The 12,473-nt window shown below is 46.6% G+C and overlaps 2 protein-coding genes across 2 annotated transcripts; both read left to right on the forward strand.

Annotated features, from left to right (window-relative positions):
• Positions 1 to 486: 486 nt before the first annotated feature.
• Positions 487 to 8,756, forward strand: si:rp71-68n21.9 (kelch-like protein 9; the record flags this gene model as incomplete). The annotated part of the gene is made up of 11 exons (XM_052081883.1): positions 487 to 755; positions 1,677 to 1,730; positions 2,236 to 2,366; positions 2,477 to 2,676; positions 2,780 to 2,912; positions 3,544 to 3,740; positions 3,824 to 3,899; positions 4,025 to 4,591; positions 4,669 to 4,848; positions 4,938 to 5,051; positions 6,377 to 8,756. Coding segments are annotated over 11 exons (2,418 nt in total), but the record flags the coding sequence as incomplete, so codon positions are not given.
• Positions 8,757 to 9,435: 679 nt separating this feature from the next.
• hsd3b1 (hydroxy-delta-5-steroid dehydrogenase, 3 beta- and steroid delta-isomerase 1) lies at positions 9,436 to 12,350 on the forward strand. Its single transcript, XM_052081390.1, has 3 exons — positions 9,436 to 9,679; positions 10,079 to 10,243; positions 10,875 to 12,350. The coding sequence occupies exons 1-3, from the start codon at positions 9,523 to 9,525 to the stop codon at positions 11,681 to 11,683; spliced, it is 1,131 nt and encodes a 376-aa protein (XP_051937350.1). The 5' UTR covers positions 9,436 to 9,522; the 3' UTR covers positions 11,684 to 12,350.
• Positions 12,351 to 12,473: the final 123 nt, after the last annotated feature.

Below are 12,473 nucleotides of genomic sequence, written 5' to 3' on the forward strand. Positions count from 1 at the left end.
GTCTTCATAGCACCAAAGACGACACATTTTTACATGCAAAAAAAAATGGCATACCCCACCTTCTGCTCTGTGTCGGGGTCCAAAATTGTGAAAATATCACATGAATTATTCCCAAGTTAGCTGTTTAAAAAATGGTCACCTTACAACATATTGCTCCCGTTTTCGGTCTGAATATCGAGATGGGCTGCTGTTCGGTGCAGGGGCTGAGATATTCTGGTGGGTCACAGGGTCTTTGACCACCCCGAAATCTTATAGAGAGCTGCCTTGATTGACTGATTTTGGTGTTCTTGATAAAAATCAAAGTAAAAACATTTCAAAGTGGCCCTGCTTCGGTCTTTCTGTATGTGGCCCAGCGTGGATGTACATCTATAGACAATAATTGATATCCTCTTAAAGGTCACCTGTGAGATGGAGCCTCTATTGCAAATAGTCGGCTGGGAGAAACTCCAGCTTCACCCAAAACCCGAATGAGCATATCTGCAATGACCGCATCATTTCTATCTTGTAGCTCGCAACCTCACAAAATGCACATTTCGACGACGGCGGAATGTGTGGCCTCAAAAGAGAAGTAACACAGGAAGTGAGTTGGGTCTCGTTGAGACCTCGGTAAAAAGTCGCCCAAACGCTCTTGACTCGACACATGTCACCCTCGCGACTGGGCGGCTGATATTTTGTTGCCCGCAGCGCTTTTTCCACAGCGTCAGGCTGGAGGGAGGAGGACTGGCGTCCAGTCTGCTCAGGAGGATTTCGGCCAGGTAAGCCAGAAAAATGGTTGCTGTGATGAAATCAAGAGTTTGCTGACACTTCCTCCTTGGTCACAATGTGTGTTTGGAAATGGGAAGCAGAGTTGCACCGTTTTGGGGCACCACAGAATGAGGTTTTGCATTGAATGTGCTTTAAAATGGTGTTACCATCAAGGTGGATCGAGAAGACGTCAAAAGTTTTACTGCCTCTATTGTTAAGATGCACGCTTTTACTGTTGTGAAAGTTTGGAAATCGGTTGAGGAGGCGGCGTATTGATTCCCGTGCAAATCGTGGAACTTCGTTCACACTGCAATCATCGGTGGGATTCGACCCGAATGTCCTGTTTTAATTTGGATCAGGGTGGCGCGAGACTTTTTGTCAGCCAGTCAAAGTGTTGTGTAAGAGTCATTCCCACAAAGCATGAAGGCTGCAATTTGTCCAAAATGGTCGATTTGACGCATAGGCCCTTGAGCCTTTTTTTGTGCAACCTGTTACGATAGACATTTAAACCTCATTATTTTTTGGTCAGAGAAAGTGATCCTGGTGACTTGTTTCCAAATGGACAAATTCTTGTTTAATTTCATACAGAGGCTCCGAGATGTTTTTTGCATCCCCGTATGACAAACACACCTACTCATTTTTGTGCTGAGCAATTCCATTTATGTTGAAGAATATATTTTCAAACTTTCCAGGGGTGCTACTCAGCCAGTTCCATTGGGCAAAAAGGAACTTTGGAAACCATTTTGCCGCGTTGCTACCACATTTCAGCCATCCATCGTAGACAAACGGGCAAAGCGTTTTGGAGTATCGCCGTCATTGTTGATATCAAATCTCCTGAAGTGAATTCATGCAACGGTGATGAAGGCGAAGAGAATCTTGCATGGGATGTCTACACACTGAATTGAACATTGTTCTTCATTGCGTCCATGTAGGAAGTCGCACCAGTGTGGTAACAGCCCTCGAGCTCACGACGCCAACGACATGCGGTAAGGTGTTTTGTGCGCATGATATGCCGCAGGAAGTTTCACATTTTGGTTTTTTGGAGCTACCATTTGGCCGTTTCCGGAGATCCTTCAAAGAAGGACTCGTGCTCAATTCTTGTCTGACTCTACCACCCAATTTGAACCACAAATGTACTGGACAACTCTTAACCGCAAAACCTTTTTTTCGTCATCGCGTGTGGCCAGACCATGGTGGCGAAATTTAAAATGACAAGAGTAGAACGCCAACCTCATTCTTAGAACTCAGCGCCGCAAGCTCACAACCTGATTTCATTTGGTCATATAAATTTTTAGTGGCCATGTTAAGACATTTTGGTCATTTTCAGTCTTGATTTTGAAGGCGCACATCTTGTGCTGAATTCTTTTGAATTCGATTTGTCTGCTTTGTATATGCGCCGAGTATGTCGACATCTGTTTGATTTTTAGCCATGAAGGTAGAACATCTGAGGGTAGCGCCCCCAGTGACCAACCAGAGTTTTTGCCGCCGCAGGGTCGGAGACGAGAGCGGACCGGGGAGGCTGAGCCGTCGCTTTTCCCGCTTGAGCGGCAGGCGACAATCCAGGGCGGTGGGTCAACCCGACAGATCTCCCGCGCCGCTCCCGGGCCCACCGGCTCGGCAAGGTGAGTGCTCGCCACCGCGCACGTGGAAGAACGCTGAAAAAAATCATCTTTTAAGAGCCCAGAAGGTCTGCTGCCCAGAGTTGAGGTAGTGTTCTGTTTGCTTATGCTAGGTGACCGGCCTCCTCTACCAGACCCAGCCCCACCTCCAGCACCGGTTGTGCCTCGAGTTCCATCCCCAGCTCCGGTGAACCTTGCCCCAGCCCGGAAAAGTCCTCCCAAACATCCAGACAAAGCTACCAAGCCCAAACTGCCTCCTCGACCTCTTTCCAAAGTGTTCAGCAGTACTGAACACGGCTCAGCTGTGCTACAGGTACAACCCAAGACTCCAGTCTCGCACAACCCGAGATTCTTGTCGAGAGCCTCAACTGATGATCTATCAACGTCTGTTTTTTTTTTTTTTTTTTATTCGACAGGGTTTGAATGCTTTCCGGGCAAGTGACATCTTGTGCGATGTGGTGCTGGTTCCCGGAGACAGTCAGGAAACTTTTCCAGTCCATCGAGTCATCATGGCGTCATGCAGTGACTACTTCAAGGCCATGTTCACAGGTAAAGTCATCGTCTGCGACACAGATATGAAGCTTTGCCGAGCTGGGCATCCGTGCCCGAATGCTCTTCGTGTGCTTTTGTGTTTCGGAGCAGAGTGGACAAAAGTATTTGAGTACTGATACAGATTTATTTCTTACCTTCAAATATATTTAACGTATTAGAAAAAGGAAATTATTTGATTGGGTCTTCAAGGCACAAGTAAAACAAGTACAGCCTCTGCACTGTACGTTTTTTCAGATAAGATGGTTTTCGAATGCCAGAAGCTGGTGGGTTTTTTTTTTTGGGGGGGGGGGGACGCAATTCACCATAAATCATTGCTGTAGCTGACAACATTAAACACTTCTTTTCAAGAAGGCCATGTATGGGCATTATCCATTTCCTTCATCTGCTCCCTGGTTCCCTTCCATGTCGTTGCCGTCCCAGTTTTTTTTTTCTGCCTTGTGAAGACTCCAAGTGGTCTCTTTTTTACATTGTGCTGTCATTCATGGAGGTCGGGGGGGAAAAAGAGCAAACCTATTTTGACAGTAAGCAGTCGAAAGGGAAAAAGGAAAACATGGTCAGAAAAATAAATGCTCAAGTCGAACACAAAATAGACTCGGATACAGTAAAAAGTCCACCGTTCACTGTTCAGGGGGAATGCGCGAGACGGATATGCGCGAGATCAAGCTGCATGGTGTCACCAAGTTGGGCCTCAAGAACATTTTAGACTTCATCTACACATCCAAAGTCAGCCTGGACATGGGCAACCTTCAGGACACCTTGGAGGCCGCCAACTTCCTGCAGGTCATGCCGGTGCTCAGCTTCTGCAATCGGCTCCTGATCAGGGAGGTGAGCCTCACTCAAATTCATCACATACGAGACAACGCCATTGTAGAGTCCCGACACCTCGCCTGTGTCTCCTCACGAGCCAGATCACGGTTGATAATTGCGTGGAGGTGGAGCGCATCGCATCTGATTTACTCCTGGAGGATGTACAGAAGAACATTGGTAGGTTCGAAGATATATTTGTGTCATGCTTGGAAATGTTTTGTATACTAAATGGATGGACAAATACTCATAAGATTATTAACCCATACTGTTTTTTTTTTTTGGTGGGGGGGGGGGGGGGGTAGCTGACTTTGTGAGCCACAACCTGTCCGCCCTGGTGCAGTGCGGGCGCTACCTGCAGCTCTCGGAGAAAACCATCGTTGGAGCCCTGGTCAGCAACTCTCTGAAGGGCTTCTCCGAAATGGAGCTTTACCACATCGCCAAAGGCTGGCTGGCTCACGACTTGGCCGAGCGCCGCCATTCCGTCTACGCCCTGATGCGTCACATCCGCTTCCCTCTGATGAGCCCGTCCGACTTGATCCAGATCTCCCACCAAGACGACGAGCGGGACGATGAGAGCGACTCGCTGATGCGTTCCGACACCTCCTGCGTCAACCTGCTGCTGGAGGCCAGTAACTACCAGATGATGCCCTTCATGCAGCCGGCCCTCCAAAGCGAGCGCACGCGCATCCGCTCGGACGCCACCCACATCGTGGCGCTGGGCGGCGTCATGCGGCAGCAGCTGGTGGTGAGTCGTGAGCTGAGAATGTACGACGACAAGACGGGTCACTGGAGAGCCCTAAGGCCCATGGAGGTGCCTTGCTACCAGCACGGCGTGGCCCTGCTCGGCGGCTTTCTCTTCATCGTCGGAGGTGGGCGCAGCAAAACGTGGATGGTGTTGAAATGAAAACTTTTTTTTTTTTTGGTGACGTCACACTGTCTTTCTCAGGTCAGAGTACGTACGACACCAAAGGTAAAACGGCTATCGATAGCGCCTACCGCTACGACCCACGCTTCAACGTGTGGCTTCAGATCGCTTCGCTCAAAGAGAAGAGAACCTTCTTCCACCTGAGCGCTCTGAAGGGCAAACTCTACGCCATTGGTGGCAGGAATTCGATGGGAGAGATCGGTGAGCAGATTATTTAGCCAAAGTATCCTTGAAATTGTTTTAGCCCAAAGTTTTACTCAAAAGATGACTAATTTCCGCTCAAATTTCAGACTCGGTGGAGTCCTACAACCTGAAGACAAACGAGTGGACCTTTGTGAGCAGCATGGCCGAGTCTCACTATGGGCACGCCGGGACGGTGCATGGCGACATGTTGTACATCTCAGGTAACGCCGATAAAATATTAGCCTGTCAAAATGCAACAACACAAACGTGCAGTTGGCTTGCCGTGACCAACCAGGAAGGAAATGAGTCAAATGTGGTCTCAGGTGGATGTACAAAAAAAACAAAAAAAACGTATTTGCATCCAAAGCAAACCTTTTAATTTATTTCTATATCCTTTGCAAAAATGCATTTTCTTTTACTCGTGTTTGCAGCCTTCCAAACTCTGCAGCCATGGCACGATACAATGTGGGGAATATAAACAGAACTTGAAGCAAAGTGCCCGTAACATTTAATCATAGCCTTTGCAGCGGCCTTGACTACTCGTCCTCACAGAAAAGGACTTCCCGTCTCCAAAGAAATACAAGCGGGAACATTCAAGGCCGAGGTTGGAAGGTTGACCAGATGAATCAAAGTGGAACGAGCCGATGTTAAAAAAAAAAAAAACTGCTGAAGAGAATCTTTCAAACCCTCCTGTTGTATGGCAGACCGCACTGACCTACTTTAGAGTTGAAATGTTGCCATTTTAAAAATACTGATATCTCCTTGAATGAATAAACATTTGCAAAAACATAACGCGCATTAAATGAAAACTATATTTTCATAGCTAAAACACCTCTTCTCAACTTGCACCATTCATCAGTCACAAAGACTCCAAACGTTTTGATCACGTGATCACCTTCGCATCGGAGCGCTCGAGTTGACCTTTTGTCACCAACCGCTTCCTGTCGCTGTGGCCGCTCGTCAGTGTAAGTGCACCCGGCCTCGTCCCGCCACAGGAAGCAGGTGTCTCACAATGGCGCTGAACACACACACACACACACACACACACAGCTATAACGTTTTTATACTCTGTTAGTGAGTAGTCTCCAAGTCCATATTCTTGTATTAAAAAAAAAGCCTGACGATTAAATATACATCGTATGAAATGTACTTAAGCACAGAAGAAAAAAAATAGATTTTCCCTGAAAGGACAACTGGAACCGAAGTGACAACAGGTCCTGCATGAGCAACAAGTACTAAAAACAACCTAAGAAATGCAAAATTAGCGCATGACACCAACAGGAAAGAATGCAAATCCCTTGATTTTTTTTTTTTTTTTTTAGCTTTCATATTTGTGTGTCCAAATATGTTTTTTTACAACACAATATGTTAAGCCCACCGCTCCAAACATTGAATATTTGGTCTATTATGCTTTTTGTCGTTGTGCTGAGCAAAAATTGCGCTTGGGCGCACCTTAGTAGTGACCGGGGCTCCTACCCGTGGGCTTAATTATTTTATGCCTTGGGCCTGTTTGCTGAATATCCCACTTTCCTATGATGTCACCAAGGCGGAATCACCCACGACACCTTCCAGAAGGAGCTGTGGTGCTACGACCCGGCGGCGGACGCATGGTCGCGGCGGGCGGACATGACGGAGCTGCGGGGCCTGCACTGCATGTGCACGGTGGGGGATCGCCTCTTCGTCATGGGCGGCAACCACTTCCGGGGCAGCAGCGACTACGATGACGTCCTGGGATGCGAATACTACAGCCCCGCCGAGGACCAGTGGACGGTGGTGGCGCCCATGCCGCGGGGCCAAAGCGACGTGGGCGTCACCGTCCTCCAGGGCCGGATCTACGTCGTGGGCGGCTACTCGTGGAACAGCCGCTGCATGGTGGACATCGTGCAGCGGTACGACCCCGAGGGGGACGTGTGGGACCGCGTGTTTGACATCTTGGAGCCTCTGGGCGGGATTCGAGCCTGCACCATGACCGTTCATCTGCCGGAGGGCTCGGTGGACGAGGCTCAGATCCAGGAGGGACCCTTGCCCACGGGTGAAAACTGAAATTTGGTAGGAATCGGACAAAATCGGTTTCTTTGAAAGATCCTGGTAGGAGTCACTTCAACTCATCATGATGACCAAATTTTATGTGGCTGAGAGCAAGTGGCTCCGGGGTCGGAATTTTTTCTCAAACGACCAAATTTTCACCAGGAGGAACATGCCTCAAGACGTGCCACTTTGAACCATACGGGAAGACGTTCTACCATATATCTTTTCAAGCATGTTTTGATGAGACTTTTTTTGTGGGTTTGCTCTCATGATCAACTGGACTCCCAAATTAGACTGCTGTACATTTACAGCAGGAGGATCAGGCCTGCAAGATGACCTGAAAATGGCCACTCTGAACCAAAGGTCTTGTGTTTTCAGGCATCATGTCTTCAAGGCTTTTATGGTTGTCTACTCATGACAGACAATCATGCTAAATTTTACATTGCTAAACGAATTTGGCTCCAGGGGCTCGATTTTCCAAGAACTACAACACATTTCCAGCAGGAGGATCGTGCCTGCAAGATGACCATAAAAGGGCCACTGAACCAAAATGTCAGACGTCCTGCGTCTTCAGGCATGGTGTCTCAAAACCTACTTTTGTCGGGCTACTCATGGTAGGCATGCGTCTCAAATTTCATCGTGGTGAATGAATTTGACTTCAGGGGCTCGATTTTCCACGACCTACTGACATTATTAACAAGTAGCAACCTTCCTGCGAGATGACCCTAAAATGGCCACTTTGAACCAAATTGGCGGACTTTGGGTCTTTTTAACTCTGGCTTCTTGAGACTTTCTTGTCAGTCTGCTCATAAAAGACACATACCAAATTTGGCATTGTTAACGCGAGTCTGTCTTTGAGGGCTTAATCCCCAACAAATTGAACAGCCATTACTGATTTTGGCTGGTCACGCCCCCAAAAACACCAAAGAAACGAAGCAATGTTCAGTCACCACCAAGAGTCGAGGAGCCTTAGGGAATGCGAGCACCATACTAATTTTCCCTCAGTTTGTAATCTATAATGAACATCATTTGTGCAGCAGTGACAAAGCTTTGCACTGTGGCTCATTTTGACACGGTTAAGTCTGAACATGAGCTCCGTCATGAGTTTGGACCACTGCTATCTTTGTGGTCACAAAACCAGTGTTTGTGTCAATTCCCAAAATGGTATCTTGATGCTAGCTGTCCCATTTCCTGATTTTGTCACAACATTGTCTTCATGCTAGGTGGCTACATGTTAGTATTACTAACATCAACATTGAGATTTTGCTGTTATGTTACATAATTCCGATACTCATACATGAACATGCTCAGTGGCTACAGCATCATGAACGTGAACAGTGTGATATTTTCTGATTGTGTCATGTGCCTTGGCGCTAATTGGCTATGCGTTAGCATACCAGGATGACCAATGTTCAATGTTCCTTAAAAAACGGGTAACCAGAACTTCCGTTCCGCAAGCTCCACTAGCGCAGAATATCGTGAATGTCAACAAAGCCTCCTGTTCTATCCAGGTGGCCATGTTGTCTTTGTGCGTGTCAATAAGATGAAAATAAGTTCGGTTTTTGGTTGCTTGACATGTTCCCACCATTATGTCTTGATGCTCGGTGATTACATGTCAACATTATCGAGCCTCATTGTCAGAAAACTTGCGATTTGAGTCACTCAATGCCTACTTTTACATTCCCATTCCGATACCATCACACCAACCTGCTCAGTGGCTACATGATAGGAAGATAGGATTATGAACATTAACATTCGACTAATAACTGGCCTTGTCGCGCATTCCCGACCCTTTTTTTCTTCATGCTAAGTGGCTACATGTTAGCATGGCTAGTATTATGATTTTGTCATTTCTGTCTTTCTATTTTAGCAAATAAAACATGATGCTTTGAACATGATGCTGATATTTTTATATTTTTTTTAATGAAACACTGTCCCCTCCTCCCCCCACACACACAATTTCCACACACACACATTCCATTACATGTCCTTCCGCTTCAGATAAGAGCGCAGACATCTGACATGGCCATGGTCTGCAACCACAGCAAAGAGAAAAACATTCAAGTCAGGCAACTTCATGTCCCTCGTTTGATTCTTTTCACTGAAAAAAAAAAGAACACATTTTAGATTAGGACACCACTTTGATATCGCTGTCCAGACAAAGAAAAAAATTCCACGAAGGCCAAAACTCCCGTGGAAAAGACTCAACATGACATCAGCTCATTGTCTCAAAGCTTTTTCTCTGGCTTTTGTGGAAGAGGGTGATGGTGAAAAATTCAAGTTATAACAAGAAAGGTTTTAGGGTTTCAAGTGCACAATTTCCAAACAGGGTTAGAGTTCCAACGTCGGGTTCCAAAATATGGTTTTAAAGCAAAGGTTAGGATATCAAGTTCAGGTTAGGGTAGTTAATTGGGGTCTCAAAGTAGGTTTTCAAAGTCAGGGTCAGGATTTATCAAAAGTAGCACATTTGAACATCTTCAGTTTTTGTTTTTTTTAAACCTCCAAGATTCCTCAGGCAAACTGAGCTCGGCCCCTCCCGCCCTGTAAGCATCCTCGTCCATCCTCCACATTGTTTGTCTTATAAAAAGCAGCCCAGCTCGTCTCACCTCAGCCCCGCTTTTTCTTCTTCTTTTTCGTTTGTATTCCTGTCGACGAGGACCTGCGATGTGTTCCCTGGATGGCGACGTGTGCGTGGTGACGGGAGCATGTGGCTTCCTGGGGAAAACGCTAATCAGGATGCTCTTGGACCAGGAGAAAAACCTCAGCGAGATCCGACTCGTCGACATCAATATCAAAGAAGAGCTGATGCAAAGTCTGGAAGGTAACAAAAATTTGACTCGGGTTGTCATGGCTGTCGATATGAAAAACCGAACAAATTATAAATAATTGTTATATTTAGGAGACAAATAAAATTATTGCAAATGTATGTTTTGATTGAAAATAAAGCTCTTAACATTTTGAGAAGAGTATATCCCAAAAATTCATGTTTTCGATTACAAAAAAAAATCAATAGAAAGGCAAATTGAAAGAAAATAACACATTTGTTTTGTGTTTCAAGGGGAAATTAACAAAAATGTATTTATTTTTTTTACACCGACAACATATTTGGATGAATTTGGGGGACTGAAAATAAAATCAATATGCCCCATAATTCAATGATTTTGCAGGAATTAGAGCTCCTGTGCCTTGGCATAGCTCTAAAGAATTTTCTGCGTTCCAGAAAGTCGAGGCAACATCAAGCTGAGCGCGTTGGAAGGCGACATCAGAGACTCCGACTTTGTGAGGAAAGCGTGTCGAGGAGCCACGGTGGTCTTCCACATCGCGGCCATCATTGATGTCACCGACGCCATCGAGCCCAGCGAGATCTACGGTGTCAATGTCAAAGGTGCTTTCCCATAAATCTTTTGTTCACAAAAGCTGCTCGGTGTAGCATCTGATAATTCAGTCGAGCCCACGGCAATGGAACAAAAAGAGGAAGAGAGACTTGAGTTCTATTGGCAGCTTATACAAACTTGCGTGCGGCATAACAGCTAAGTGCTGATACACCATCTTTGCTTTAAACTCTGGGCTCAACTAAAAAGTTTGGGTTTTTAAAATAAGTGTTGCGTGAAGCCTCAAGAAAACTTTTGTCCAGCTCCAAAATGCTTATAAAAAGATGCTCAATATTGCGGCAGAGAGGCCGACCAGAGCGGCAATGGAACAAAAACAGGAAGTGGTAAACTACCAAAATAAGGGTCTTTTTTTTTTCTTGTCACAGTAAGTGTCAGAAAATAAATGTTAAAAAATCCCAACAAAAGGAACTGAGCAAATTAAGAGTCTATTATGCCTTAAATTACTCTGTTCCTTTTCAAATAAGTCTGGTGTGAAGTCCAACGCCAAATTGGAGCTGGCAGGCTTACCAAAATGGAGCAAAAACAGGGATCCCAAATCAGGCAATGTTTGAGATGTTTCAACTTGTATCTTGAACTTGGTTCACTAAAAGCTGGCACGTGGGTGAACCTGACTTGGTGTTCCAGGGACCCAAAACCTCCTGGAGGCGAGCGTCCAGGAGAACGTGGCCTCCTTCATCTACACCAGCTCGCTGGAGGTGATGGGCCCCAACATGGAGGGCGAGCCGGTGGTGAATGGCAACGAAGATATGGTCTACCGCACCCACCTCAAGTCCTCCTACAGCAAGACCAAGAAGGAGGCCGAGGACCAGACCCTGGGCTACGACGGCCACGCCCTGCCGAACGGCGGGCGCCTGGCCACCTGCGCCCTGAGGCCCATGTACATCTACGGCGAGGACTGCCGCTTCCTGCTCAACCACATGGAGAATGGCGTGCGCAACGGCGACGTCCTCTACCGGATGTCCCTGCGTGAGGCCAAAGTCAACCCTGTCTACGTGGGCAACGTGGCGGCGGCCCACCTCCAGGCCGCCCGCTGCCTCCGAGACCCCGAACGGCGGGAGCAGGTGTCCGGCAAGTTCTATTTCGTGTCCGACGACACGCCACACGTCAGCTACTCGGACTTCAACTACGTCGTCATGTCGCCGCTGGGCTTCGGCATCCAGGACAGGATGGTGGTGCCCCTGCGCCTGTTCTACGTCGTCTGCTTGCTGTGGGAGATGGCGTGCCTGATCCTGCGGCCCTTCCGCCGAGTAGTGCCACCCATCAACCGGCAGCTGCTGACCCTGCTCAACACGCCCTTCACCTTCTCCTACGACAAGGCCAAGCGCGAGCTGGGCTACACGCCCAAGTACACCTGGCAGCAGGCGCGAAGCAACACCACCCGCTGGCTGGCGCAGGAGCTGCCTAAACAACGAGAGAAAATATTTGCCAAGTAAAACACACTCGTGCGGTAGTTTCAACATTGAAGAAAGAGAAGCCCAACTCCCTCGGTAGCCTGATTTAAAACGTAAAGAGAGACTAAATTGAGTTGAATTGCCCCATAGAAAGTTCCGGTGGAATTGGACAAAACCAATTAAAACATTCCAAGGTGATGCACCCCCGGGTAGCCTAAAGTCAAACCAAGAAAAGAGTAAATTGAGTTTGTACAAAGAAAGAGTATGTTGAATTGAAACAAATTCGTTTAAAACACATCAAAGCAGGGACATGCAACTCGCTTGGTAGCCTGATTTAAAACAGAAACGAAAGCGAGGAAGTTTCATTTTAACTTGAGTCATTTGTTTGCTTTGACACATTAGAGCAGGAAACTTTTTTATCTTTAGTCATCATTTATTATTTGGAAACAGCTGTTTGTAATTGCAACAACTTGTCATGTGGCAAGCACACACTAACACACACACACACACACACACACACACAGAAGCTGTTGTGAACCAGGCCAGAGTCCATTGAGGTCATGAAATGGCTGCCAGGCAAACGTTTTCGTTTGCATAGAGCTTGAGAAAGGGCAGCGATGTTGTTGTCAACAAAAATATTCATAATGATAACGCCACACTAATGGCAACATCACCTCCTTGGCAGAAATATTAATATAGTCATTTCACAGCAATTAGTACTGCGGTGATCTAGAAGTATCATTGAAACCACTAAATTTGAATAAATTGAGCAAAGTCGACTAACTAGTGTTTTTACAACATGATTATGTGTTGCTAGTCACTATTTACTGAT

Source organism: Hippocampus zosterae, chromosome 12, assembly GCF_025434085.1.
Source record: "Hippocampus zosterae strain Florida chromosome 12, ASM2543408v3, whole genome shotgun sequence".
Classification (NCBI taxonomy): domain Eukaryota; kingdom Metazoa; phylum Chordata; class Actinopteri; order Syngnathiformes; family Syngnathidae; genus Hippocampus; species Hippocampus zosterae.